Genomic DNA, 25,273 nt, shown 5'->3' with positions numbered 1-25,273 from the left:
GGAAGGGAGTGTGGAGGGGTCTGGGGGAAGTGAGTGTGGGGGGGTCTGGGGGAAGGGAGTGTGGGGGGTCTGGGGGAAGGGAGTGTGGGGGGGTCTGGGGGAAGGGAGTGTTGGGGAGGGGAGTGAATGGGTGATCTGGGGAGGGGAGGAGAGTGTGTGGGAGAGGGGAGTGAATTGGGGGGTTCTGTAGGTTGTGGGTCTGGGGAATGGGAGTGTGAGGGGTCTGGAGAGTGGAGTGTGAGGATGGTCTGGGGAGGAGAGATGAGTCTGTGGGGGAGGGGAGTGAATGGGGGCTCTGGGGGCGGTGGGTCTGCAGAGGGGATATGAGGGAGGTCTGGGAAGAGGAGTGTGTGGGGGGGTCTGGGGAGGAGAGGTGAGTGTGTGGGGGAGGGGAGTGTGAGGGGGTCTGGAGGTTGTGGTCTGGGAGGAGTGTGAGGTGTCTAGGGGAAGAGAGGAGAGGTGAGTGTGTGGGGAAGGGGAGTGAATGGTGGTCTGGGGGCTGTGGGTCTGTGGGTGGGGTGTGGAGAATAACGTGGGTGGTTAATAGTCTGCAGGACTCCTGCTTCACTGCCGTGCGACGACTCCTTGGAGCTCTTCCACTGGGATGTAAAAGGGCGTTCCAATCGCATTGTTCCTTGCACCACAGCACATCCCTGTCCAACTGTTACTGTGCTGTTGCCAAAGGTATGGAGGACTCGATGCTGGCAGCAGAACTGAGAGAGGCGTAGCATCCTCCCAATCCTTGTCAAATCCCAGCTGTGAATCCCAGTCAAGGAATGTGCTGGAGTGTCAGCGAGCGCCGACAGAAGAGGACGGAGAGGGCTCGGAGAGCAGCAAAGGTTGCAGGGTTCTCAGAGGATGCGGCAGCGAGGCTCGTTGGTCATCTGTCTCCTGGTCATCCTGAGCTGCCAGACCAGCCACGTGGGTGAGCTCCCTGCAACTGCTCTATAACCTTCCGTGCGATGCAGGCATCACCAGCTATGCTGGCATTTATTGCCTGTTCCGGGCGTCCTCGAGAGTGGGGTGGTGGCACTGCTACCCTCCGTCTGTTCAGTAGCTCCCATGGCACTGGGGGGAGAGAGAGAGAGAGAGAGAGACTGAGTGTGGAGCTGCACAATACTGGGGTTATTGACGGGGGCAAACAGATGTGTTTATTGACCCATCAGTGTAACCTTCACCACACAGAGACACAAGCTTAATTTGCAGATTGATTTAATGCAGAGAATTTAAATTCTTCAGTGAGTGAAAATTGGATGTATCTGGGTCAGAATCCCCAGAGGAGGTTCAACATCTACGGGATTAAATGAACAGGTTTTCAAGGATTTGGATCAATGGGGGAGAAAGAACACTTTAGGGTATAACAGGGTATTTTATCAGAGTGTTGCAAGGAATAAAAAGATTGACATTTGCAGAGGGTAATCAGAGAGAGGATCAGAACATATGTGGGAAGTAACAAGAAAGAATGCAGAAACAAATGGAGAAAGTAAGAAGAAAGATTAACAAAACAGCCAGTCGGAGATAGAATGAAACACTCAACAGACAGCAAGTCACACACCCTTCAGCTCATCAGGGACAACCAGCTTCGAGCATTCCTGGCATTGACCACCATTCCAGTCCAAGGAGAACTTTCTCCCTGCTTCACACTTGTGTAATCAAAGCGCCAGCACCTGCTTTCCTTATCTACACATTTTATTGGCTGAAGCTCTTAAAACTAACAAATTCTTAGTGAAAGATGTGCCTTGCATTGTTAACAGAACCATTCTCACTGTTTCTACAAACAAATTCATTTTATCAGGTCACACCTTTCCAGTCTGCAGCCTTCAAGGCCTAACGGGCCTCTTGAATCAGAATGCTGTCCTGCTCATTTTCCTCAGTTAGCGAGCCTGCCCTGTTTGAGCACGATGAGCTGACAGCCTCACTTTAAATTTCTCCTCATCTCTGCTTTAAATTTCTCCTCATCTCTCCTTCTAATTCTAAGACTGTGCCCTCTTGTTCTGGATTCACCCAGCAAGGGAAACATCTTATTCACATCTACTCTGTCCAATCCTTTCAGCATTTGAAATGTTTCTATTAGATCCCCTCTCATTCTTCTATACTCCAACGAATACAGTCCAAGAGCAGATAGATGCTCCTCATATGTTCGCCTTCGCTTTTCACGAATCATCCTGGTAAATCTTCTCTGGACTCTCTCCAACATTATTACATCTCTTCTAAGCTAAGGGCCCAAAACTACACACAGTTCTCCAAATGAGGTCTCACCAGTGCCACATGGAGCCTCATCAACACTTCTTTACTCTTATACACTATTCCCCTTGAAATTAATACCAACATAGCATTCACTTTCTTCACTGCCAATCCCACTTGGTGGTTAACCTTTAGGTTTTCCTGCACGAGGACCCCCAAGTCCCTTTGCACTTCCAATTTTTGAATTTTATCCCCATCCAAATAATAATCTGCCTGTTTATTTCCTCTTCCAAAATGTCCAACTGTACATTTCTCACCATTGTATCTCATCTGCCATTTATTTGCCCCCTCTCCTAAACTGTCCAAGTCTCTCTGCAACCTTTCAGTTTCTTCAACACTTCCTACTCCACCACCTATCTTGGTGTCATCTGCCAACTTCACCTCAAAACCATTCAATCTATAATCTAAATCATCGATATACATTGTAAAAAGCAACGGCCCCAACACCGACCCCTGTAGAATACCATGAGTAACTGGCCATCCACCTTTATTCCCACCCTTTGTTTTCTGCCTATCAGCCAATGCTCCACCCAATCTAAAATCTTTCCTGTAATTCCATGGGCTCTCATCTTATTAAACAGCCTCTTATGCGGCACCTTATCGAAGGTCTTTTGAAAATCCAAATCCACAACCTCCACAGCCTCTCCCTTGTCCACCCTACCTGAGATTTCCTCAAAAAATTCCAATAGGTTGGTCAGCCAGGATCTTCCCTTCATGAACTCATGCTGGCTTGGACATATCATGCCACGCACCTCGAGGTATTTCATAACCTCGTCCTTGAGAATCGACTCCAATAACTTTAATAGGCCTATAATTTCCTTTTTTCTGCCTCCCTCCTTTCTTAAACTGTGGAACGATATTTGCGACCTTCCAGACCTCTGGAACCATGCCAGAGTCTATTGATTCTTGGAAAATCATTTCCAATGCCTCCACAATCTCCAAGGCCACCTCCTTCAGAACCCGTGGGTCACCTCATCCGGTCCCGGTGACTTATTAAGCATAACTCTCTAGTAATCCTGACTGTACTTAATTCTATTCCCCAAGACCTCTATCAGGTATATTGCTTTTGTCTTCCTCTGTGATGCAAAATACTCATTTAGTTCCTCTGCCATCTCTGTTACCCATTATAATTTCTCCAGCACCATTTTCAATCGGCCCAATATCTACCCGTATCTCTCTTTTACTCTTCATATATTTTTTAAAAACTATCTTTTTGTATGTTATTTGCCAACTTCCTTTCACAATTCATCTTTACTTTCCTAATGACTTTTTTTGTCTCTTACTGTGTTTTTAAAAGTTTCCCCATTTTTTTCCCACTAATTTTCTTTCCTTGTCTGCCCTCCCTTTTGCTGTTATTTTAGCCTTAACCTCTCTTGAAGCCACATTTGTGCCATTTTTCCATTCATAATTTTCCTTTTTCTTGGAATATATCTATCCTGCACTTTATTTATTTCTTGTAGAAATATCATCCAATTCTGCTCTGCCGTCCCCCACCCAGCTTACTTTTCCAGTCAACTTGGGCCAATTCCTCTCTCGAACCCTGTAATTCCCTTTGATCCACTGAAGTATTGACACACCTGATATCAGCATTTCCTTTACAATTTTGAAACTGAACTCGATCATGTTATGATCACAACTGACCAAGGACTCCATTACCTTTAATTCCCTAATTACAGGTAAAACACTATGGTTAAGTGAAAAAACACACAAATGCTGGAGAAACTCAGCAGGTCAAACAGTGCCTCTATGTAACAAAGGTGAAGATACATCACCAACGTTTCGGGATTGAGCCCTTCATCAAGGTGTGAGGTCTCTCCGATGTAGAGGCCACAGAGGGTTCACCGGATGCAGTAAATGAGTTCTTTGAAGGTACAGGTGAAGTGTTGCTTTACCTGAAAGGTCTGTTTGGGACCTTGGACCGAGATGAGAGTGCAGGTATTGCACCTCATACAACCACAGTGGAAGGTGGGGGTTGGGGGTGACGATGGGTGCAGAGAGAAGTGTGGACAAGGGAGTCACGGAGGAAATAGTCTCCTATGTAAGGCTGAGAGGGGAGGAGATGGAAAAATGTGTTTGGTGGTGGGGTCCTGTAGTAAGTTCTGGAAATTCCTCCAGATAATGTGTTGGATGTGGAAGCTGGTAGGTGAGGATGAGGGAGATTCTGGTGGGGGGGGGGGGGGCTAGAGCAGATGAGTGGGGAATGGAGGAGATGTAGGTGAGGACTGTTGGTAGTGTTGGAGGGGACCCCACTTTTGTGATAGCAGGCAGTCATTTCAAAGGCTCTGGACTGAAAGGACTCATCTTGGAAGCAGATGAGGCAGAGATGGAAAAATTGAGAGAAGAGGATGGAGTCCTTGCAGGAGTTAGGGTGTGAGGATGTGCAGTCCAGGTAGTTGAGGGAGTTAGAGGGTTGGTGGGCTTATCGACAAGTTGTTCCAAAAAAGCCATCCTGCAGGCATTCTGCAAACTCTCTCTCCTGAGATCCAGAACCTTCCTGATCTTCTCAATCCCCTTTCATGTTATTTTTGACATTTTCCTTCTGACGTGCTTTTTCTATCTCCAGCTGTAACTCGTAGTCCATTTCCCGGCTGCTGTTTGGGGGGCCTGTATATAACTGCTAATGGGGTCCTTTTACCCTTACAATTTCTTAACTCAACCCATAAGGATTCTACCATTTCTGATCCTATGTCCCTTCTTTCTAGTGATTTAATATCATTGCTTCCCATCAGAGCCACCCCACCCCACCCCACCCCCTCTACCTACTGGCTTACCCTTCCTATACACCGTGTACCCTTGGACATTCAGCTCCCAATCACATCCATCATTAAGCCATGTCTCGGTGATGGCCACAATGTCATATCTGTCAATCTGTAGCTGTACCACAAGGTCTTCTTTGTTATTCCTAATGCTCTGTGCATTTAAGTACAGTGCCCTTAGACCAGTATCTGTTACTGGTTTCGCTGTATTTCTATTGTACAGCAAATTATCCCGTCTTTTCACCTGCCTGTCCTTTGTCTTCTATGCTACACAGACTTCAACTTTTTTCCATTTTACTCTTTCTCGACCCTAACACCCTGGTTCCATTTCCATCCCCCCCCCCACCCACCCCTCACACTGCCAACTTAGTTTAAACCCTGCCTAATAGTTATATTAAACAAAGATGTGTTTTTAACCCTCATACTCCACTCATTGAGTTACAATTAACAATTTAACTGATGTAAAGCTGATGTGATATTCAGGCTTAAACTAATGACTATATTCTGTCACTAATTACTACAATTTGCCCATATGTGGTTAGCACAATGCTACTGCAGCACCAGTGACTCGGGATCGAATCAGGCGCTATCTGTGAGGAGTTTGCACGTTCTCCCTGTGACCTGCATAGGTTTTACCTAGGTGCTCTGGTGTCCTCCCATGTTCCAAAATCATTCGAGCTTAGTCAATTAATTGGGAAGCTTGAGTTTCGTGGGCTGGAAGGGACTGTTACTAAACTGGATCATTAAAATTTTAAACAATTAAAATATACTGACATCATTTTCCCTACACATATTAATGACATTAGTGTACAAGTGTATTGTTTCCTGACTGTGTTCTTTCATATCTATTAATTACTGCATACAGTATCCACTTCCGTTAATTAGAGAGAGCACCTTTTTTCCTGTGGAGACAATAGCAAATACCAGAGGACATCCTGTTTAAGCTGAGTCAATGAAAGTTTAGGGCAGATCTCAAAGATAAATTATTTTTACACAGAGGATGGTGGGGGTCTCGAATGCATTGGCGATGGTGGTTATTGAGGCTGGTACTATAGGGACATTCAAAAGATTCTTAGGTAGGCTGCATATTCCTACCAAACAAAATCAAAAAATATCTAAACCCTTCCTAACTCATAACCCTCTATTTTTCTTTCATCCATGTGTCTGTCTAAGAGTCTCTTAAATGCCCCCAATGTTTCAGCCTCTACCATCATCCCTGGCAAGGCATTCCAGGCACCCACCCTAAACTTCCCTCCCTTCACTTTGTACACATGTCCTCTGGTGTTTGCTACTCCCACCCAGGGAAACAGGCGCTGGCCATCCAACATATCGATGCCTCCCATAATCTTGTAGACTTCCAATCATCCTTCTTTGCTCCAAAGAGAAAAGTCCCAGCTCTGCTAAACTTGCCTCATAAGACTAGTTTCCCAATCCAGGCAACATCCTGGTAATTCTCCTCTGCACACTCTCCGTAGCTTCCACATCCTTCCTATAATGAGGTGATTAAAACTGAACACAATACTCTCGGTCTCACCAGAGATTTGTAGAGTTGCAACATGACCTCTTGACTCTTGAACCCAATCCCCTGACTAATGAAGATCAGTATCCCATAAGCCTTCTTAACTATTCTATCAACCTGCACAGTGACCTTGAGAGATGTATGGACTTGGACCCCAAAGTCCCCCTGTTCCTTCACTGCTAAGTACCCAATCATCAACCCTGTACTCAGCCTTCTGGTTTGACCTTCCAAAATACATCACCTCACATTTATCCAGATTGAACTCGATCTGCCATTTTTCCACCCAACTGTGTGTCCTGTCTATATCCTTTTGTAACCTACGACAACCTTCAGCACCATCCACAACTCCTCCAATCTCGGTATTATCCACAAATTTACTGACCCATCCTTCTGCTTCTTCATCTAGGTCATTGATAAAGAACACAAAGAATAGGGGTCTCAAAACAGATCCCTATGGAGCACCACGAGTCGCTGACCTCCAGGCAGAATACTTTTCCTCCACCACTACTCTCTGCTTTCCATGTGCAAGCTAATTTTTAATCCACACAGTCAAGGACCCCATGCCTCATGAGTTTCTGAATGAGTTTCCCATGGGGGGACCTTGTCAGATACCTTACTAAAATCCATATAGACTGCATCCACTGGTCTACTTTCATCAGTTTCTTTTGTTACCTCCTTAAAAAACTCAATTAGGCTTGTGAGGCACAACCTTCCATGCTGACTATCCTTGATTAGACTGTACTTCTCCAAATCCCTATAAATCCTATCCTTAATAATCCTTTCCAATAGTTTGGACACCACTGATGTAACACAGATTTCAGATTTCTTGTCCGAGTACATACATGACAGCACATTCCTTTCCCTGTGGGCGCAGCAGAATTACCATTAACTTGTAGTGCAAAAAATAAACTGTACATAGTGTAAACATGTAAACAAAGAATGTGACTAGATAACAAACGTAAACAAACTGACTGTGCCATACAGAAAGAACAAAAGAAAATCAGAGAAGTGCACAAGTAAAAGGCCTTAAATGAGTCTCTGATTGAATTTGTTGTTGTGGAGTCCTGTGGTGGAGGGGTAGCAGCTGTTCCTGAACCTGGTGGTGTGAGTCTTGTGGGACCTATACCTCTTTCCTGATGGCAGCAGTGAGAACAAGGTGTGTGCTGGGTGGTGTGGATCCTTGATGATTGCTGCTGCTCACTGATGGCAGCATTCCCTGTAGATGACTCAACACTGGGCAGGGTTTTGCCTGGGCTGTGTCCACTACCTTTTGGAGGGCTTTACACATAAGGATTTTGGTGCTCTCATACCAGACTATGATGCAACTGGTCAGCACACTTTCCACCACACCTCTGTAGAAATTTGCCAGAGTTTCTGATGTCATACCAAACCTCCACAAACTCCTGAGGAAATGGAGGCACTGACATGATTTCTTCACGATGCCAATAGTGTGTTGGGTCCAGGAAAGATCCTATGAGGTAGTGACTCCCAAGAGCCTAAATTTGCTCACCCTCTCCACCTCTGATCCAGTGATCACTGCATTGTAAACCTCTGGCTTTCCTTTCCTGAAGTCAACAATCAACTCCTTAGTTTTGGTGACATTGAGTGCAAGGTTGTTATAGACCCAATGGTCTATAATTCCCAGGATTCTCCCTATTACCTTTTTAAACAAGGGAACCACATTTGCTATTCTACATCTTCTGGCACCTCCCCTGTGGCCAAGGAGGATGCAAAGATCACAGCTATGCCCCAGCTATCTCTTCCCTCCCTTCCCACAGCAACCTGGCGTACATCACATCTGGCCCTGGGGACATCAAATTTAATGTTTTAAGAAGATCCAACACTACTTCTTCCTTAATCTCAACATCGTTGAATAGAACAAGCCTGATTGAACAAAGTATTCATTTATATCCTCCCCAACCTCCTCCTTTATCCTTAATTCTCATCATCCGTCTGATATTCACAAACATATAGAAAGCCTTGGGGTTCTCCTTAATCCTACTTGCCAAGGTCTTCTCGTGACCCCTTTCAAGCTCTCCAAAATTCTTTCTTAAGCTCCTTCCTGGCTACCATGCAATTCTCATGAGCACTTCCTGTTTTCTGCTTCTTAACTCTACTGTATGCTTCCTTCGTCCTCTTAGCTGATAGCCTCACCTGTTTTGTCAATCACGGTTCCATTTTCCTCCCATCTTTTCCCTGTCTCAATGGGGCAAACCTATCCAGAACCCTGTACATTTTGCACCTCCTGCCAGCTATTCGTTCCCACACACTTCACGCTGCTTGGTTCATTGAACTTGCCATTGATTCTTTTGCACTTAAGTGAATTGTTACAGCAGACATGCACTTGGGAGCCCAATGTCGTGCTGCCACAGCAATGCCATCCTCCCACCAGGTAGATCCCGCCTTTTCCTAAGCTGCAGTGGCAATTAGGCTTCAACTTGTTGAATTTGGACTTGCTGAGTGAGCTAGAGAGAGACCTCAGCTTGTTTGATGCTGTCTTTGTTGCAGAACCAATATGGAATACACTTTCTTCTCATTACTCAGCTTCCTCTGTAGCTCACATGTCCAACTGCACAGACGACACAATCCTGCAACAGTTCCACAAGTTTGTCCCTCCACTGTACTGTGCAGGAGTCTGTCTTAACGTCTATCACTGTTTCATCCGGATTCTGATTCTGTCCGTTCAACCTGAATCATTGAAGTCAGGATGGAGTCCTCACGCCGTTACTCCTCTCTCTCACTTCCTGCTCTCCTGTTTGGATGAGACCAGCAAAGACTTTATCCAAGCAGCCACACGGGAGAAGAACAAGGTCACCCGTCAAGTTCAAGTTTTGGGCAAGTTGGGCCAAAGGGCCTGTTTTCACACTGTGTGGCTCTGACTCTATTCCCCCTTCTGCAGCTGGTAAGTGAATTGGCCACTGTCAGTTATGGGTGGGAGGGTGGCAGAAGACTTGGGGGCATGGATGTGGTGCGCCGAAGGGACCGTTTCCCTACAACATGAGACATAGTCCCATTGGCTCTGGCACCTCCAAAGGAATCCAACTCCAGTCATGCAGATTACTCAGCAGGGAAATACTTTGGACGTTGGAACAACAGTTGTGCACAGGACCCTGTAAACAAAAACTCCTAATGTGCCTTGCAAGAACTGCCTGTGTTTGATTTCAGGCTCTGTTTGGACACAGCACAAAGAACAAAGAAGTATTTTTCTTCAGAATGTTGCAGATACCTTCCTGATGTATGAGGTATGGTTCTTCCCCTTCTACAAACAATGTCACCAGTACACAGACACAGCCAGTATGTTGCAGCAGACAAACAGGAACCATGCAGTGTATGTCCAACATGCCAGTGTACAACCTGCAGAAATTACAGCAATATACAGCCACTCTATGTGGAATACTGTTAAATAAGAAAGCCTGCAGATGCTCGAGTTGAGTGCCATACAGAAAGGTACCATAAAAACTCAGCAGGTCAGGAGAGGCTCAGGCCAAAATATCGATTATCACATACCCCCTCTGAATGCTGCCTGACCTGCTGAGCTTCTCCAGCACGTTTGTATACTGCTCTATGTGGAATACTGCACTTTTGGCAGTCATACACTTAATGGTCAGCCCCCACTCTCTGCGGTCACACGTACTCCACACACTCTACGATAAACCATTCTCTACCGTCACACACTCTATGGTCACTCAACGGTCCCAAACACTCTCCAATAAACCACTCTCTGTGGTCACACACTCTTATAAGTCACATGCTCTTAACAATCATCAGACAGTCACATAATCATGGACAGTCACACTGTCAACAGTTTAAATCCATAGTCACACTTGCAGATGGTCACACTCTTTGATCTTAGTGTTTGGGATGACCTATCCAGGCACACCCTGCGACTTCTCACAGATTAGTCGCCCATCACCTAGGACACACTGTCCTTTCCTTGAGCCGATCACCGATCTCTGCGGCACCCACCAGCACCATTCTGTTCACCATTGAAATGACCCTCACATACACTGTACTGGCTCTCCTTTTCCAACTCATCCTCCATGCATTTCAGGCTCCTCTCCCCAACTTCCTCCGCCACAGTAACGTTTGGCTGATACCTTTTCGACAATATACATAGCCCACTGGTTCCTTCAACTGAAAGATTTCTCCTCCATGAGTCAAAAGAATTCTGCTCTTGTGAAGTCAAGCTGCTAACATTCTCATGTCCCTGCTCCCTCTTCATGAGTGGGGACCAGCATATTCCCAACAGGCCACAGCAGACTCAGCGCCTGAGCTTCCCCTCCTCAACTTGGTCAATATCCCCCCTCCAGAACAGAGGAGTGCTACATTTCCTACCATCCACACATCTTTGGGTTGCTTCAGATCATCACCACTAATATCGGTACATGTGCTGCTGTCCCTGGGACACCACCTGTTACATCCTGCAACTCTCAGTCCCAATTCCTTCCAAAGGCATCCCTTGACCCAGCAATAATAATTTTGCTCCTTGCAATCTGTACATTCCTGGTTGTGCTCCACTTTCTTGGCGCTCCGCACTGAAGACATACAGACTGTTTCTTTAATAACTGAAGTGTTTTCTTATTCTTCAATACATGTTCTTGATTCTGAGCTTAGCACGGTTCTTGGCAATATTATAAAACTCTCCTTTAAATTCAATACCAGCTGTACTTCCTCAGTTAGATATAGAACTACTTGGAACTTTTTTCCTCACAGCATTTGCTGAGAAGTTAGAATGTATTTCTTTATGTCATTGTTTTCGTTTATTTACTAGAAAACCCTTTAATCTAATTTCTCCACTGATCAGATTCAATACCTGTGCACCCATCAGAACCATTCCAATGGTTTCATTCCATTCCAAGGTTGGTCCCAAGTTTATTAACTAACCCTAAACCCAAAGCACACACACACACCCACACCCCTCCCCCCCCCCCCACACACACACACACACACCACACTACAGCACAGTACAGGCCCTTTGGCCCTTGATGTTGTGCCGACCTAAATATTCCTACCAAACAAAACCTAAACCCTTCCTACCTTGTGACCCTCTATTTTTCTTTTATTCAGGTGCCTGTCTAAGAGTCTCAAATGCCCCTAATTTTCAGTTTCCACCACCCTGGCAATGCATTCCAGGCACCCACCACTCTCTGTGTTAAAAACAAACCTTACCCATGATGTTGCCCCTAAATCCTCCATTTTGTAGAGATGTCCCCTAGTGTTTACTATTCCTGCCAGTGGAAAAGGTGCTGGCTGTCCGCCTTATCTATACTTCTAAGAATCTTGTAGATCTCTATTAAGTTTCCTCTCATCCTTCTCAGTTCCAAAGAGTATAAAGTCCCAGCTCTGCTAACCTTGCCTCATAAGATTTATTTTCCAATCCAGGCAATGTCCTTGTAAATCTCCTCTGCACCCTCTCCAGAGCTTCTCTATCTTCCCTATAATGAGGTGACAGGAACTGAACACAATATTCTAAGAGTGGTCTCACCAGAGATTTGTAGAGTTGCAACATGCCCTCTCTACTCTTGAACTTAATCCCCCGACCAATGAAGCCCAGCATCCCATAGGCCTTCTTAACTATCCTATCAACTTGCATGCATAACAGTACGCTAACAAATATGCTAACCACTGCACTATCCACCATTCTAAATGCAATGCTAAATGCAACGCTAGCCAATGCACTAACCAATGCCCTGACCACTACGCCCTAAGGTTGTACAGGTTGGGGAAGTGTTTCCATCTGTGTCTGGTCCTCTTTTCAGTTCCTGTCTGGGGGCTTGGAAATCGGGAAGAACAGCACGGTGACTTTGAAAGATGAGGAGTTATCTTCATTGCGCCCAGCGAAAGCCTTCCTCAGCATAATGGAGATGAAGGTTCAGAAAACTCCCTCCGCCATCAAGAGGAGACTGGCCGACCTGCCCGGGACTGGGGAAACGCTGGAAATGGATACCTTTGAGCAACTGCTGCTGGCTTCGGTTTACGTTGCTCATCGCGCTCAGCGCAGCATCCCACAGAGCCAGCAGGTCTGGGGGCATGTCTTCTGTCAGCTGGTGGCTGCCCTGACCCACGATCTGTCCCAGCAGGTGGTCAAGTGCTAGCCCCCCCTTGGTCACCGGTCCCCTTCCTGGCCGCTGTGCCGCACCTGACCCAGCCATGGAGAGGGATTTTGAGCGGCGCGAAAAACTGGAAGCCCTTGCCTGGCAAGCTGAGTTGGGGCTGTGGGGGAGAAATGGGTTCACACTTAACTAGTGGGTCGAAATCCAGGACTGGAGGAGAGGTGGTAGTCAACATGACGCAGAGAAGAGGGGGAAGAGAGGGCCGGGTCTTTGACAGGGTGCAGAGCCGGGAAAGAATAACCAATAAGATGGAACAGGTCATTGCAAGACGAGCTGAATGACGGATGGGGTAGTATTCGTGGGAACATTTGAGCCCAGTCAAGGAATCAGGTGCAAGGAAATTTTCAAGTGAACCGCAAACAATGGAGATCTGAAATCTCAGCAGGTCAGGCGGCACCTGCACTGGGGGAAACGGTTAACATTTCAGGTCTGAGGCCTTTCATCGGAACTGGGAAGGAGGGATTGTAAACTGGGTGAGAAGATGGGGAGGGATGTGGTGGGGAATGGTTCTGATGGGTGCATAGGTCTTGGCAAATGCCCCATCAAAAGGAGAGAAAAAATAAGCGTCACCCCATGAAAGCTCATCCCTCCCAGCCTCGAAATGGTGAGCGCTTCTCTTCCCCCAGGCGCTACCTGGCCTGCTGAGTGTTCCCGTTTCTCAGTGCTCCACCGGCATCGGGCTGAGACGGAAGATGGGGTAGGGATCTGTACCCCCACCTCCCATTGTCACCCCAAGCTCATCTCTGCACTTCTCATGTCAGTGAAAATCTCCGGCGTGAACAACCAGTGGCAGGAAGGGTCTATGGGTCAGGCAGTGTCAATGGTGAGAAATTGACCTCATCACAGACTGCCCTCCTCCATACATGCTGTCCAGCAAGCTGAGAGTCTCAACCTCTCCTTGCTCACTCCTGCGGTTGTTGTGAGCTTCTCAGGCTCTCTCCGGCTGCTGTCTTGATGACAGCCCTTTGCTCTCTCGCCACAGCCTGCCCCCTCCCTGCTTCCCTCTGCAGAGCTGTCAATGTGGCCAACGTTTTGTTGCAGGAAGGGGTGGCGCTGAGCTCGTCTCTCCCTGGGAATATTCTTCAACACAAAACCAGGCCGTGTGTTGCCAGGCAACAGGCTGTTTCCATTGTTGTATCCAATACATAAACATGTTGGTGAAACTCCGCTGTTCCACTGATCATAAATTTGTTACACACACCTAATGCCAACAAACTGGGGCTGGATTCAATCTGAATCCTCTCGCCTCGCAGTAAAACATTTGCTGACTTTTATATCAACAACTTGGGAAGAACTTCCCTGAGGTAAACCATTCAAGGTCAGGAACGGATCGGCTTTTAAATACAAGTGCTTTCTTGTTAAAGCAAGGCATCTCGTCTCATTCTCCGGGTCCCGTCAACATCCCGTCTCACCGGACCGGGCCCTCCGGCGTCATTTACACATTCCTCATTGATATAAAGCACCTGGTGAGAAAGGGGGCTGCTGGAGGGGCGTGGGAGTCGAGTGATGAGGGAAGTGAGAGATGAGGGAAGTGAGAGATGAGGGAAAGAAGGAATGAGGGAGGGATAGAGCACTGAGGAATGGTGTGAGGAGTGAAGAAGGGAGTGAGGGGAAAGGAGGGGAGAGAGAGGTGACAAGGGGGCAGGCAAGGGAGTGGAGGGTGAGAGGAGCGAGGCAGGTAGGGGAGGGAGGAAGGTAGGGGAGGGGGGGAGGGAGGAAGGTAGGGGAGGGGGGGGAGGGAGGAAGGTAGGGGAGGGGGAGGGAGGAAGGTAGGGGAGGGGGGAGGGAGGAAGGTAGGGGAGGGGGGGAGGGAGGAAGGTAGGGGAGGGGGGGAGGGAGGGAGGAAGGTAGGGGAGGGGGGGAGGGAGGAAGGGGGGGAGGGAGGAAGGGGAGGGAGGGAGGAAGGGGAGGAAGGGGAGGGGGGGAGGGAGGAAGGGGAGGGAGGAGGGGGGGAGGGAGGAGGGGGAGGGAGGAAGGGAGGGGGGGAGGGAGGGAGGGGGGGAGGGAGGGAGGGAGGGGGGAGGGAGGGGAGGGAGGGAGGGGGGGAGGGAGGGGAGGGAGGGAGGGGGGAGGAGGGAGGGAGGAGGGAGGGAGGGAGGGAAGAGGAGGGGGGGAGGAGGAGGAGGAGGGGGAGTGAGGAGGAGGAGGGGGAGTGAGGAGGAGGAGGGGGGAGTGAGGAGGAGGAGGGGGGAGTGAGGAGGAGGAGGAGGAGGAGGGGGGGAGTGAGGAGGAGGAGGGGGGGAGTGAGGAGGAGGAGGGGGGAGTGAGGAGGAGGAGGGGGGGAGTGAGGAGGAGGAGGGGGGAGTGAGGAGGAGGAGGGGGGAGTGAGGAGGAGGAGGGGGGAGTGAGGAGGAGGAGGGGAGTGAGGAGGGGGGAGTGAGGAGGAGGAGGGATGGGGGGAGTGAGGAGGAGGAGGAGGAGGGGGGAGTGAGGAGGAGGAGGAGGAGGAGGGGGGAGTGAGGAGGAGGAGGGGGGAGTGAGGAGGAGGAGGAGGGGGGAGTGAGGAGGAGGAGGAGGGGGGAGTGAGGAGGAGGAGGAGGAGGAGGAGGGGGGAGTGAGGAGGAGGAGGAGGAGGAGGAGGAGGGGGGAGTGAGGAGGAGGAGGAGGGGGGAGTGAGGAGGAGGAGGAGGAGGAGGGGGGAGTGAGGAGGAGGAGGAGGAGGAGGGGGGAGTAAGGAGGAGGAGGGGGGAGTGAGGAAGAGGAGTGATGGGTGAGGGAGGGACAGGGGACTGAGAAGCGAGGAGGGGTGTGAGGGCGAGGCGTTACCCGTGGGGGAGTGGGTAACCCGTGGGGGAGTGGGTAACCCGTGGGGGAGTGGGTAACCCGTGGGGGAGTGGGTAACCCGTGGGGGAGTGGGTAACCCGTGGGGGAGTGGGTAACCCGTGGGGGAGTGGGTATGAAGGACATGGGGTTCGGGTGGTAACAGAAAATGGAGAAAGGTAGCTTTTGCAGCTGTTTCTACGCTAAACATGCGCCTGAAGAAGCAGAAGCGGCCCTTTAAGTTGGTGGCAGGATGCGGTTCTGAGCACACTCCGGCTCCTGCCCAGTGTCAGCTGTGACCAGCAGCCTGACCCTTTAACATCCGCTTTCTGCCAGCTGCATTCAAGTGGCTGGGGGAAGCCGCTGAGCTGATTATCCCTCTCGGAGAAGGGTTACGTTGCTCGCCTCAAAGCGGCAATTGGCCACCTGAAATTGGCCCATTATAGAACCATTGTTTTAAATTGAGTAAAACAAGAGAAGCTGGGCTAGAGAACAAACGTGCACATTTTAACATTTTTGATAGTGATCGTCCAAACGCTTTTTGCCAGGACCCAATTCTGCAGCTGGATTTAACGCTTCGGGCGGGCTGGGTGACTTGAGTCCAGCGTTGTGAGAGGAGCCAGTCGGGGGGACACGGCCGGTCAGACTGAGCCCGCCGAGGGTAGCGGACAAGTGGGGCTCTGCTTCACAAAGGCGGGGAAGGATCCGGGGGACGGAGGTGCTGAGATCCTAGATGGAGGCGGACGTTTGTAGACAAACATGTTGCACCTTTGGGAGATTCCGGCCTAAAGCAATTCAGAAATTGCGGGAAAAGCAAGGTGCATCTTTTGGGTGAAGCAAATCAGCCAAAACACAGCGGGCCAGGCAGCGTCCGTGGAGAGATGTCAGCGCTGCGAGCCGGGGCCCTTTATCGCGACTTTGAAACAAAACGGGGAGATATCACGCATAACAAGGTGGGGGGGGGGGGGGGGGGGGAAGGAGCTGGGAAAGGGACGAGGGAGGTGAAGAGACGGATAGAGATGGGTGTGGAGGAGAAATGGCTAGAGAGATGGGTAAAGAGAGACAGGTACGGGGGGGGGGGGGGAGATATCGGTCGATAGGGAAAGGTGGGGGAGGGAGGTGAAGAAGGTACAGGTAGGGAAACGTCGGGAGGGGGAGACCACAGTGGGAGAAGGGGTGGCTGGGGTGGAGAAAAATGAACAGGAGAGGTGAACTTGCTTCAGTCCACCACCACACAACAGTGGCGGACTCTACGCCAGTGTATGCCCATGTTCTGTTTAACCACACGGCTGTGAAATTTCTTCACATTAAAGCAACCCAAATCACAAAATCCGAAATGCAGCGAGCTCACAGCAAGTCAAGAGTCCGCCCAACCTTCCCCACCCAATAACCCCGTGGCGTCTCGGAGAATATCATCCGAGGAGGGGTATGGGGCTTTCCCGTTCCCTTGAAATGTGGGCTCTGAGGTTCGCACACTGAAGAGAGCCACTGCTGCCGCCTTCGGGCCAGGGCTTAGGTAGCAGGGAATGACCAGAGCAGCTCACAAAGGCGCTGGAGAAACGGCTCACACTACAGCATCCATTGGAAGTTACAGAATTGATCCCAGCATCTGCAGATGTTCTTGTCTGGAGCAAAGTCAAATCTGTCCTGGAGCCCCTACATCGATGCAGTGATACCTTGTGAGGTGTCTGAGGAGATTCCGTATGTCATGAAGACTCTCATAACATAGGAACATAGGAACATAGGAAGTAGGAACAGGAGTAGGCCAAAAATGGCCCATCGAGCCTGCACCGCCATTCAATACGATGGACTTCTACAGGTGCACCGTGGAAAGCATTCTGGCTTGTAACATCACTGCCTGTATAAAGGCTCCAACTCTCAGGACAAGAATAAACTCCAGAGGGTTGTTAACTCGGCCTGCAACATCACAGGCACCAGACTTCACTCCACCGAGGACATCTGCATGAGGCAGTGTCTTAAAAAAGAAGCCTCTATCCTCAAACACCCCCACCACCCAGGCCATGCCCTCTTCACTCTGCTACCAACAGGGAAAAGGTTAAGAAGCCTGAAGACAGCACAAGAACAGCTTCTTCCCTACTGCCATCAGATTCCTGAATAATCAATGAACCGTAGACACTGCCTTACTTTTTGTCCACTAGTATTGTTATTTTATATAGTAATGTTGTAAGATGGTTATAATCTGAATGTTTGCACTGTGACGCTGCTAGAAAACACAGAATTTTATGACTTGTTCATGACAATAAATCCTGATTTTGATATAGCAAAGCCCCAGGCAGAAATCCACAGTTCTGAGTTCTGCAGTGTGACTAAGGGGTGGTCCCGATCTGAAACGTTTACTTTACTTCCTGTGACCTGCTGAGTTTCTCCTGAACTAGACAGCATCTCTAGACTTTGCTGAGTTTCTCCTGAACTAGACAGCATCTCTAGACTTTGCTGTTTTACGTGAGCCAGGTCAGACAAAACACCTCTCAAAGCATCGGGGGGGGGGGCTTGGGGATATGCTTCCCCAGAGAGTACTGGATGCAGAGGACATCCAAAGAGAGCGGGAAGCAAGGGGGTGAGAGGTGATCACAAGCAGGGAAGACTGAGTTCAGCGCAGGGTGAATGAGCCCTGATCCTATATGAACGGTGTATAGGTGATGTTGAGGTCAACGGCTGGCCAACCGGCTCTGAATGTGAAACTGTTCCGGGATTGGGGGTGTTTGAGTGGCGTGGGGACCGATGATTGGGGAGCCCAGGCCAGGAAGCTTGGGGGAAGGCCCCAGCAGGGGTGTGGGGGGGGTGGGGGGCTCTGGGCAATCTTCCCAAAAGTCCCAGAGGTGGAGATTCTCTCCAAGGAAGCATACATTAGATTTCGGAGCAAAAAACAGAAAGCACTCTTGAAAATTATATGGTAGCCAGGAAGGAACTTAAGAAAAGATTTTGGGAGAGCTTGAATGGCCTTAGAATTTAGGAGAGCTTGAGACAACCTTGGCAAGTAGGATTAAGGAGAACCCAAGGTGTTCTATGCATAGGTGAAGGACAGACAGGATGACAAGAGTGAAGGTGGTGCAGCTAAAGGATAAGAGAGGCAACATGTGCATGGAGGAGGTTGGGGAGGTTCTAAATGAATACTTCAGTGTTCATTTGAGAAAAGGACCTTGGTCAAGATGAGGTTGAATAGAACAAGCTTATGTGCTGGACCATGTTGAAATTAAGAAAAAAGTACTGGATCTTCTTAAAAACATTAAGAATTATGTCCAGAGACTGATATGCCCCAGGTTGCTGTGAGAAGGGAGGGAAGAAATAGCTGGGCCTTTGGCTATGATCTTTGAGTCCTCTTTGGCTACAGGGGAAGTGCTGAAGGATTGGAGAATGGCCAATGTGGTTCCCTTGTTTAAAAAAGCTGATAGGGAGAATCCTAGGAATTAAAGACCGATGAGTGGTATGCAGAATATTGGAGGGGATTCTTAAGGACAGGGTTTATGAGCACTTGGAAAAAATACAATCTTCTCAAAGATAGTCAGCATGGCTTTGTGAGTGGAAGATCGTGCCTCACGAGCCTAATTGAGATTTTGAGGAAGGTAACAAAGAAATTGATGATAGAGTGGTAGATGTCGTCTATATGGATTTTAGTGAGGCATTTGACAAGGACGCCCATGAGAGATTCGTTCAGAAAGTCATGAGGCATGGGATTGATGGAACCTTGGCTGCATGGATTAAACATTGGCCTGCACATGGAAAGCAGAGAGTAGTAGTGGGCAGAAAATATTCTGCCTGGAGGTCAGTGACAAGTGGAGTTCTGCAGGGATCTGTTTTGGGACTCCTGGTCATGTGATTTTTATCATCGACCTAGGTGAAGAAGTGGAAGGATGGGGTCAGTATGTTTGTGGATGATACAAAGGTTGGAGGAGTTGTAGATAGTGACGAAGGTTGTCATTGGTTACAAAAGAATGTGTCAGGCTGAAATATTGGGTGGGAAAGTGGTGGATAGAGTTCAATCTGGAGAACTGCAAGGTAATACATTTTGGAAGGTCAAACCAGAAGGCTGAATACAGGGTTAATGGTCGGATACAACAGTATGCAGGAACAGAGCGACTTTGGGATCCAAATCTATGATCTGTCAGGATGGCACATTGGTTGAGAGGATAATTAAGAAGGCTTTAAACTGGGCTTCATTAATTTGATAATTTAGTCAAGAGTAGAGAGGTCATGTTGCAACTTTACAAATCTCTGGTGAGACCCAGAGTACTGTGTTCAGTTCTGGTCACCTTATTATAGGAAGGATATGGAATCTATGGAGAAGGTGCAGGGGAGATTTTATGAGATGTTGTCTGGATTGGAAAATATCTTATGATGCAAGGCTAACAGGGTTGGGACTTTTCTCTTTGGAGCAAAGAAGGATGAGAGGAGAATGTGAGGGCCATAGTTAGGATGGACGACCAGCAACTGTTTCCCTGGGCAGGAATAGCAAACACCAGAGGACATGTACAAAGTGAAGGGAGCAAAGTTTTATTTTGTTTACACAGAGTTGCGGGGTGCCTGGAATGCATTGCCACGGATGGTGGTAGAGTGGGGGAGGGTGGAGCCATAGGGGCATTAAAGAGACTTTCAGAGAGGCACATGGATGAAAGAAAAATAGAGGGTTACGAGATAGGAAGCATTTAATACATCAAAGGCTGATAATTCATCGATAATACAACCATCGAAGGACCTGTAGTGTTGAAATGTTCGATGTTCCATAAGACCGATGTGGTGCTAGGGAGCAGAGCAAGCTATGAGCCCCACTCACCCAGGATCACTTACTGGAACCATTACCAGCAATTCTCAGCCAGGCCACCACTATCTGTATGTGGAAGACCATGGGTGTAGCTGAGTTATACCGCCCTTATCCGTGCCAACATCAGCATTGTCTCACTGTTCCCGAAGTGACAGTACCTGTAGCTTAGGATAGGATGAACGTCCAGGAGCATTGTCCAGAGAAATATACCTCTCCCCTTCTTTTTTTTCCCTCTCTTTCTCTCTCTTTCTCCCATCTCCTCCCTCTCTTCCTTTCCCTCTCCCTCCTTTACTCCCTTTCTCCTTCCTACTCTCCCTCCATCTCCTCTCCGTCCTTTCTCCTTCTTCCTTTCCAACTCTACCCCCTATTTCCACTCCTTCCTGCCTACTCACTCCTCGTCTCCTCTCCCTTCCCTTGTCTCCTTCCCTCTCTCCCTCCACCTCTCCTTCATGTCTTCTTTCCCTCTCTCTCTCTCTCTCCCTCCCTCCCTCTTTATCTCCTCCTCTCCCTCCCTACCACAGCACATCAAGCCATCGTCTCCAACACCATCTCCAAACTCATCACCTTTGGTAACCTCCCTCTCACAGCCTTCAACCTTATTGTTTCCCATCCCTGCATGGCCTGGTTCTAACTCATACCCAAGATACATAAACCCAATTATCTGGGTAGACCCATTATTTCCTCTAACTCTTGCCCCACCAAACTAGCATTGTCTTACCTCGTCTCCATCTTTACTCCCCTGGTCCAGTCCCTCCCCACCTACATCCATGATACCTCAATATACCCTCCATCTCTTCAATGACTTTCAATTCCCTAAACATGACCACCTCACTTTTACTTTACACCTCCATCCTCATACAAAAGGTCTCAAAGCCCTTCATTTCTTTCTTGACAAGAGACCTAACCAGTTGCCCTCCACCACCCTCCCTTTGCCTGGCAGAACTTGTTCTCACTCTTAATAATTTTCTTTTGACTCATTCCACTTTCTTCAAATCAAGCATCAGATGTTTTTGTCTGTTGTTTGTGTGTGTTTGACCCGCAATGGGTCCCAGCTACACCTGCCTGTTAGTGGGCTTTGTGGAGCAATCCATGCTGCAAGCCTACATAGGCAAGACCCACCCCCAACTCTTCCTCCACTATAATGACAACATGCATCATGCACCCATGATGAGTTTGTCAATTTCATACACTTTGCTGACAACTTCCATCCTGATCTCAAAATCCTTTGGTCCATCTCTGACAACACTCTCCCTTTTCTTGATCTCTGTCTCCATCTAGGGCACACATGTCAAACTCAGGCCCGTGGGCCAAATTTGGCCTGTGATATAATTATATTTGACCCACAAGATCATATCAAATATGTATTAGAGCTGGCCCACTGGCGCCGTGCCGGTATAGCGCATGCCACAGCTAATACTACAAATCCCAGAATGCTTTGCAAATGCGTTGGCGCCGCCCCGTCAGCCGCTAATCACCCCCACCTCCTCTCTTAACATCTGCGACCTGTCGCCCAACTCACATGTAATAAACCCCTTACGAAAAATGGCCAAACGAAAGACAGAAAACAGGACCTTTCAAGACAGGTGGGAGGCAAACTCTGACCCCAGAGTTTGATGAACTTGCATCTAAGAAGAGATGCCAAGTATCTGGTTTAGACCCAGGTGCATCAGAGTAAATCACAGTGTAGCAAGCTAAGCTTGGATTAATATTTTCTTTGGTTAACTTTGGACTGTTCATAGTTGAAAGATTGGATTTTCATTGAAGCAAGTTGTTATTTTGTGAAAAAAAATTCATTTAAAAGGAGCTTAAAGGCTGTAGAGAAATATTATTTATTGAATATTTTATTTCTCATTTGTTAATGCTTCTTCTGGAAAGAGTTTAACCAAAACTATTATTAAACATTTATTTTAATAAGAAAAAGTTTAACATTACATATGTTGAAAGAAGAGAAAACATCCAGATGTTGCAGAAAATTTTCAATAAATATTTAGTTTGGCCCACGACTTAGTCCAAGTTTTTAATTTTGGCCCTCTGTGAATTTGAGTTTGACACCCTGATTTAGGGAGATAAGCTTTCCACTGACATTTTATAAACCCACTAACTCCCACAACTACACTTCTTCACACCGTGTCCCCTGCAGGATTTGGTTCCCTTCTCATAATTTCTCCACCTCCACCACTTCTGTTCCCAAGATGAGATCTTCCAGTCCAGATCATCTCAGGTGCCTCCCTTCTTCCAAAAATGTGGATCCCCTCCATCACCATCAATTCAGCCCTTATCCGCATCCCTCCATTTCCCACACATTTGCCCTGGCCCCCTCTGCCCCAGACACAACACAGGATTCTCCTTGCCCTTTCCTACCACCCCACCAGCCTCCACATCCAAAACATTATCCTCTAATTTCCAACACATAACATGATCCCACAAGTACACACATCTTCCCCTCTTATCTCCACCAATTGCTCCCCCCCCCCTCGCCCCCAGAACCCTCCACTGTGGCTGCAGGAAATGCCACACTTGTGCCCACACCTCATCCTTCACCACCATTCAGGGCCCCAAACATCCCTTTCAAGTAAAACATCATTTCACTGGTATATCTACTGCATCCAGTGCTCCCTTTGTTGCCTTCTCTACATCACAGAGATTGGATGCAGGCTGCAAGATCTGTCCGCATCAGTGGCATGGATCTCTCAGTGGCCAACCTTTTCAATTCTGTGCCCCACTCCCATGCTGACATGTCTATCCATGACCTCATGTACTATCCCACCAAGACCACCCGTAAAATGGAGGAACAATGCTTGATTTTCCACCTGGGCATCCTCCAACCAGATGATATTAATATCATCTTCTCTGGTGTCTGCGAACCAGCTCTCCTCTCTTCCCCCCCCCCCCCCTTCCTTACCCTGTCTTCTTTTCTCTGGCTCTCCACCCCCTTCCATCTCTATTCCCAGAGCGGCCCCCCCCCCCACCTTGCTGCTATGCCCTCACTCCCTCATCTGTCTTTGGGTCCGTGCTTCCCTTTCCCATTTTGTTCGAGTGCCAGCCAACATTTTTTCATACCTTGATGAAGGGCTCAAGCCCGAAATGTTGACTATGTCTCTTTATTTTTGCTAAAGGACACTGTTTGACCTGCTGATCTTCTCCAGCATTCTGCATTTTCAACCACGGTATCTGCAGACTCCTCCTCTCCCTCTCTCACTCCCTCTTCCTCACCCTCCCTTCCTCCTCTTCCTCCTGTCTCTCCCTCCCCTTCTCTCCTTCCCCCTTCTTTCTCCCTCTCTTTATCCTCCTTCCTAGCCTTCCTTTCTCCCTCCTTCCCTTCTCCCCCTCCTTTCTTCTCCCTCCCTTCCCTCCCTCCTGGAGCCCGGCACCCAGTGTGATCAGATTCGCAGTGTCAAAGCACACCGTACCATTCACTGAGCGCTGTGATCACTTTCCAGTTCAAGTTTATTATCAGTTGGCTGTACATATGCAAACAGAGTTTCTCCAGACCACCACAAACACACACACAAACAACAGACAAAAACATCAGTTATATTACACCAAGATATAATATAAAATAGATATGTATATTTTGGAATGTTTTACTCAGTTACAGGGAAGAAACTATTTCCCAGCCTGGCAGTCCTGATTCTGATGCTTCCTGCACCTCCTTCCTGATGGTAGTGGGTCAGATACTATGATGTAGGGATCCTCAATAAATCTTTGAGCCTTATTGCAACGTTCATTCCCAGCACATGAGGGCGATGCTCTGACACCGAGCATCATCTCACTTGTCCTGATGATGGGGGGGTGGGGGTGAGGGGTCCATCCCTTCCTCTTGAGATTCCCTTTCTCCCACTGTGCAATTTGGTGGATGTGGAATACACCTCCCCTTTAAGTGGCGTCGGCTATCCCCAAGACCAGGAAGGCAACTCGGCTCGTCCAATCCAAATGTAGCTGATCCCATCTTGGCTCTGCCATCACTTTCTAGCACTCACTCCATACCCTTGTAGTTTGAATGTCCGTGATGTATCGCCTCCGCCTCCATGGTACTCAATGTGGGAGTTGGTTCAAAATGTTCGCCGCACTGGTAGAGAAGTTCCTCCACTCTGTTCAGGAATCATTCCCTCGCTCGGGAAAACAACTGGCAATCCACCCTGTCAATCCCCTTCAGCAAGGTCATGTCTCCTTGTCCTAGTGTCCAACGCAGTAAGACCCCATCTAGTCTTCCACCAGGCAGCCCGCCGCCCCGGAATCGGCCAAACAAACCTGCAAGCACTCTGTTTTCCACCAGAGGATTGCTGGAGGAACCCCACCGGCCAGACACAACCATGAGAAGAAATGTGCAACATACAGATGTGCTGGGGCAACTCGACAGGCCACGCAACATCCATTCAACCCTGTCAAAGGGCGCAGGTCTTTACTCCCTGTGGGGTGTGGCGTGACCTGCTGAGTTTCTCCAGCAAGTTTGTTTATTCCACTCCTTCCCCAGCATCTGCAGCTTTTCCTGTGAACTCATGACTTGTCTGCAGTGCCCTGTACAAACCTTCCCAACTTTTATATCCCATGCCCCCTGCAATAAGGAGACTTCTTTTCACCGCCCTAATTAGTTGTTGCCGCCTCATGGTTTAGAAATGCGATCCCTGGATTCCATTTTGTCGTTTCATCCACAGCTCAGAGACAGGCCCTTCGGCTCATCTAGCTTGTACCGAGCTACTTATCCTGCCGAGAGCCTCACTTAATTTGTTTAATTCTTCCTTCCAAACAAGGGGGTCCTTTCCAATATTGCTTCCTCTCCACAGAGGCGTATTTGGAGTTTATGAGCTGTCCGCTGAGAGCCAACGGCAGCAACCAACACGAACTGTGTGCTGGATACTCCCCCTCCATCCTCTCCGTCTCCACCAGACTCTCTTCCGGATTGCATCACCGTTGATGTTTTATTTGTGCTCAAAGCCAGTGTTTCAGTTTATACTCCAGACCAGCATTTATTGCCCGTTGTGCCTCAACACTGGGAAGGTGGGAAAGAGCGTGAGTCCTCATCCTGAACCACTGGATGTATTTATTCCACAAGTCGTGGTTTGGGCTGGGATGTGTCCAGGACCACCTTGGGGCAAAGTGG

The 25,273-nt window shown here is 48.4% G+C and overlaps 1 protein-coding gene across 1 annotated transcript; it reads left to right on the top strand.

The window, feature by feature from the left end:
* Nucleotides 1-481: 481 nt before the first annotated feature.
* LOC138751271 (protein FAM180A) lies at nt 482-14,145 on the top strand. The gene is made up of 3 exons (XM_069913358.1): nt 482-925; nt 9,685-9,761; nt 12,279-14,145. The coding sequence occupies exons 1-3, from the start codon at nt 859-861 to the stop codon at nt 12,612-12,614; spliced, it is 480 nt and encodes a 159-aa protein (XP_069769459.1). The 5' UTR covers nt 482-858; the 3' UTR covers nt 12,615-14,145.
* Nucleotides 14,146-25,273: the final 11,128 nt, after the last annotated feature.

This window comes from Narcine bancroftii, chromosome 1, assembly GCF_036971445.1.
Source record: "Narcine bancroftii isolate sNarBan1 chromosome 1, sNarBan1.hap1, whole genome shotgun sequence".
In the NCBI taxonomy this organism is placed as follows: Eukaryota; Metazoa; Chordata; class Chondrichthyes; order Torpediniformes; family Narcinidae; genus Narcine; species Narcine bancroftii.
This window is presented reverse-complemented; position numbering and strand designations above follow the sequence as displayed.

Coding starts and splice junctions, on each gene's coding strand:
- LOC138751271 (XM_069913358.1), top strand. CDS start 859: ATGCGGCAGCGAGGCTCGTTGGTCATCTGTCTCCTGGTCATCCTGAGC. Junction 926..9,684: donor CTGCCAGACCAGCCACGTGG/GTGAGCTCCCTG, acceptor GTTTGATTTCAG/GCTCTGTTTGGACACAGCAC. Junction 9,762..12,278: donor ATACCTTCCTGATGTATGAG/GTATGGTTCTTC, acceptor TCCTCTTTTCAG/TTCCTGTCTGGGGGCTTGGA.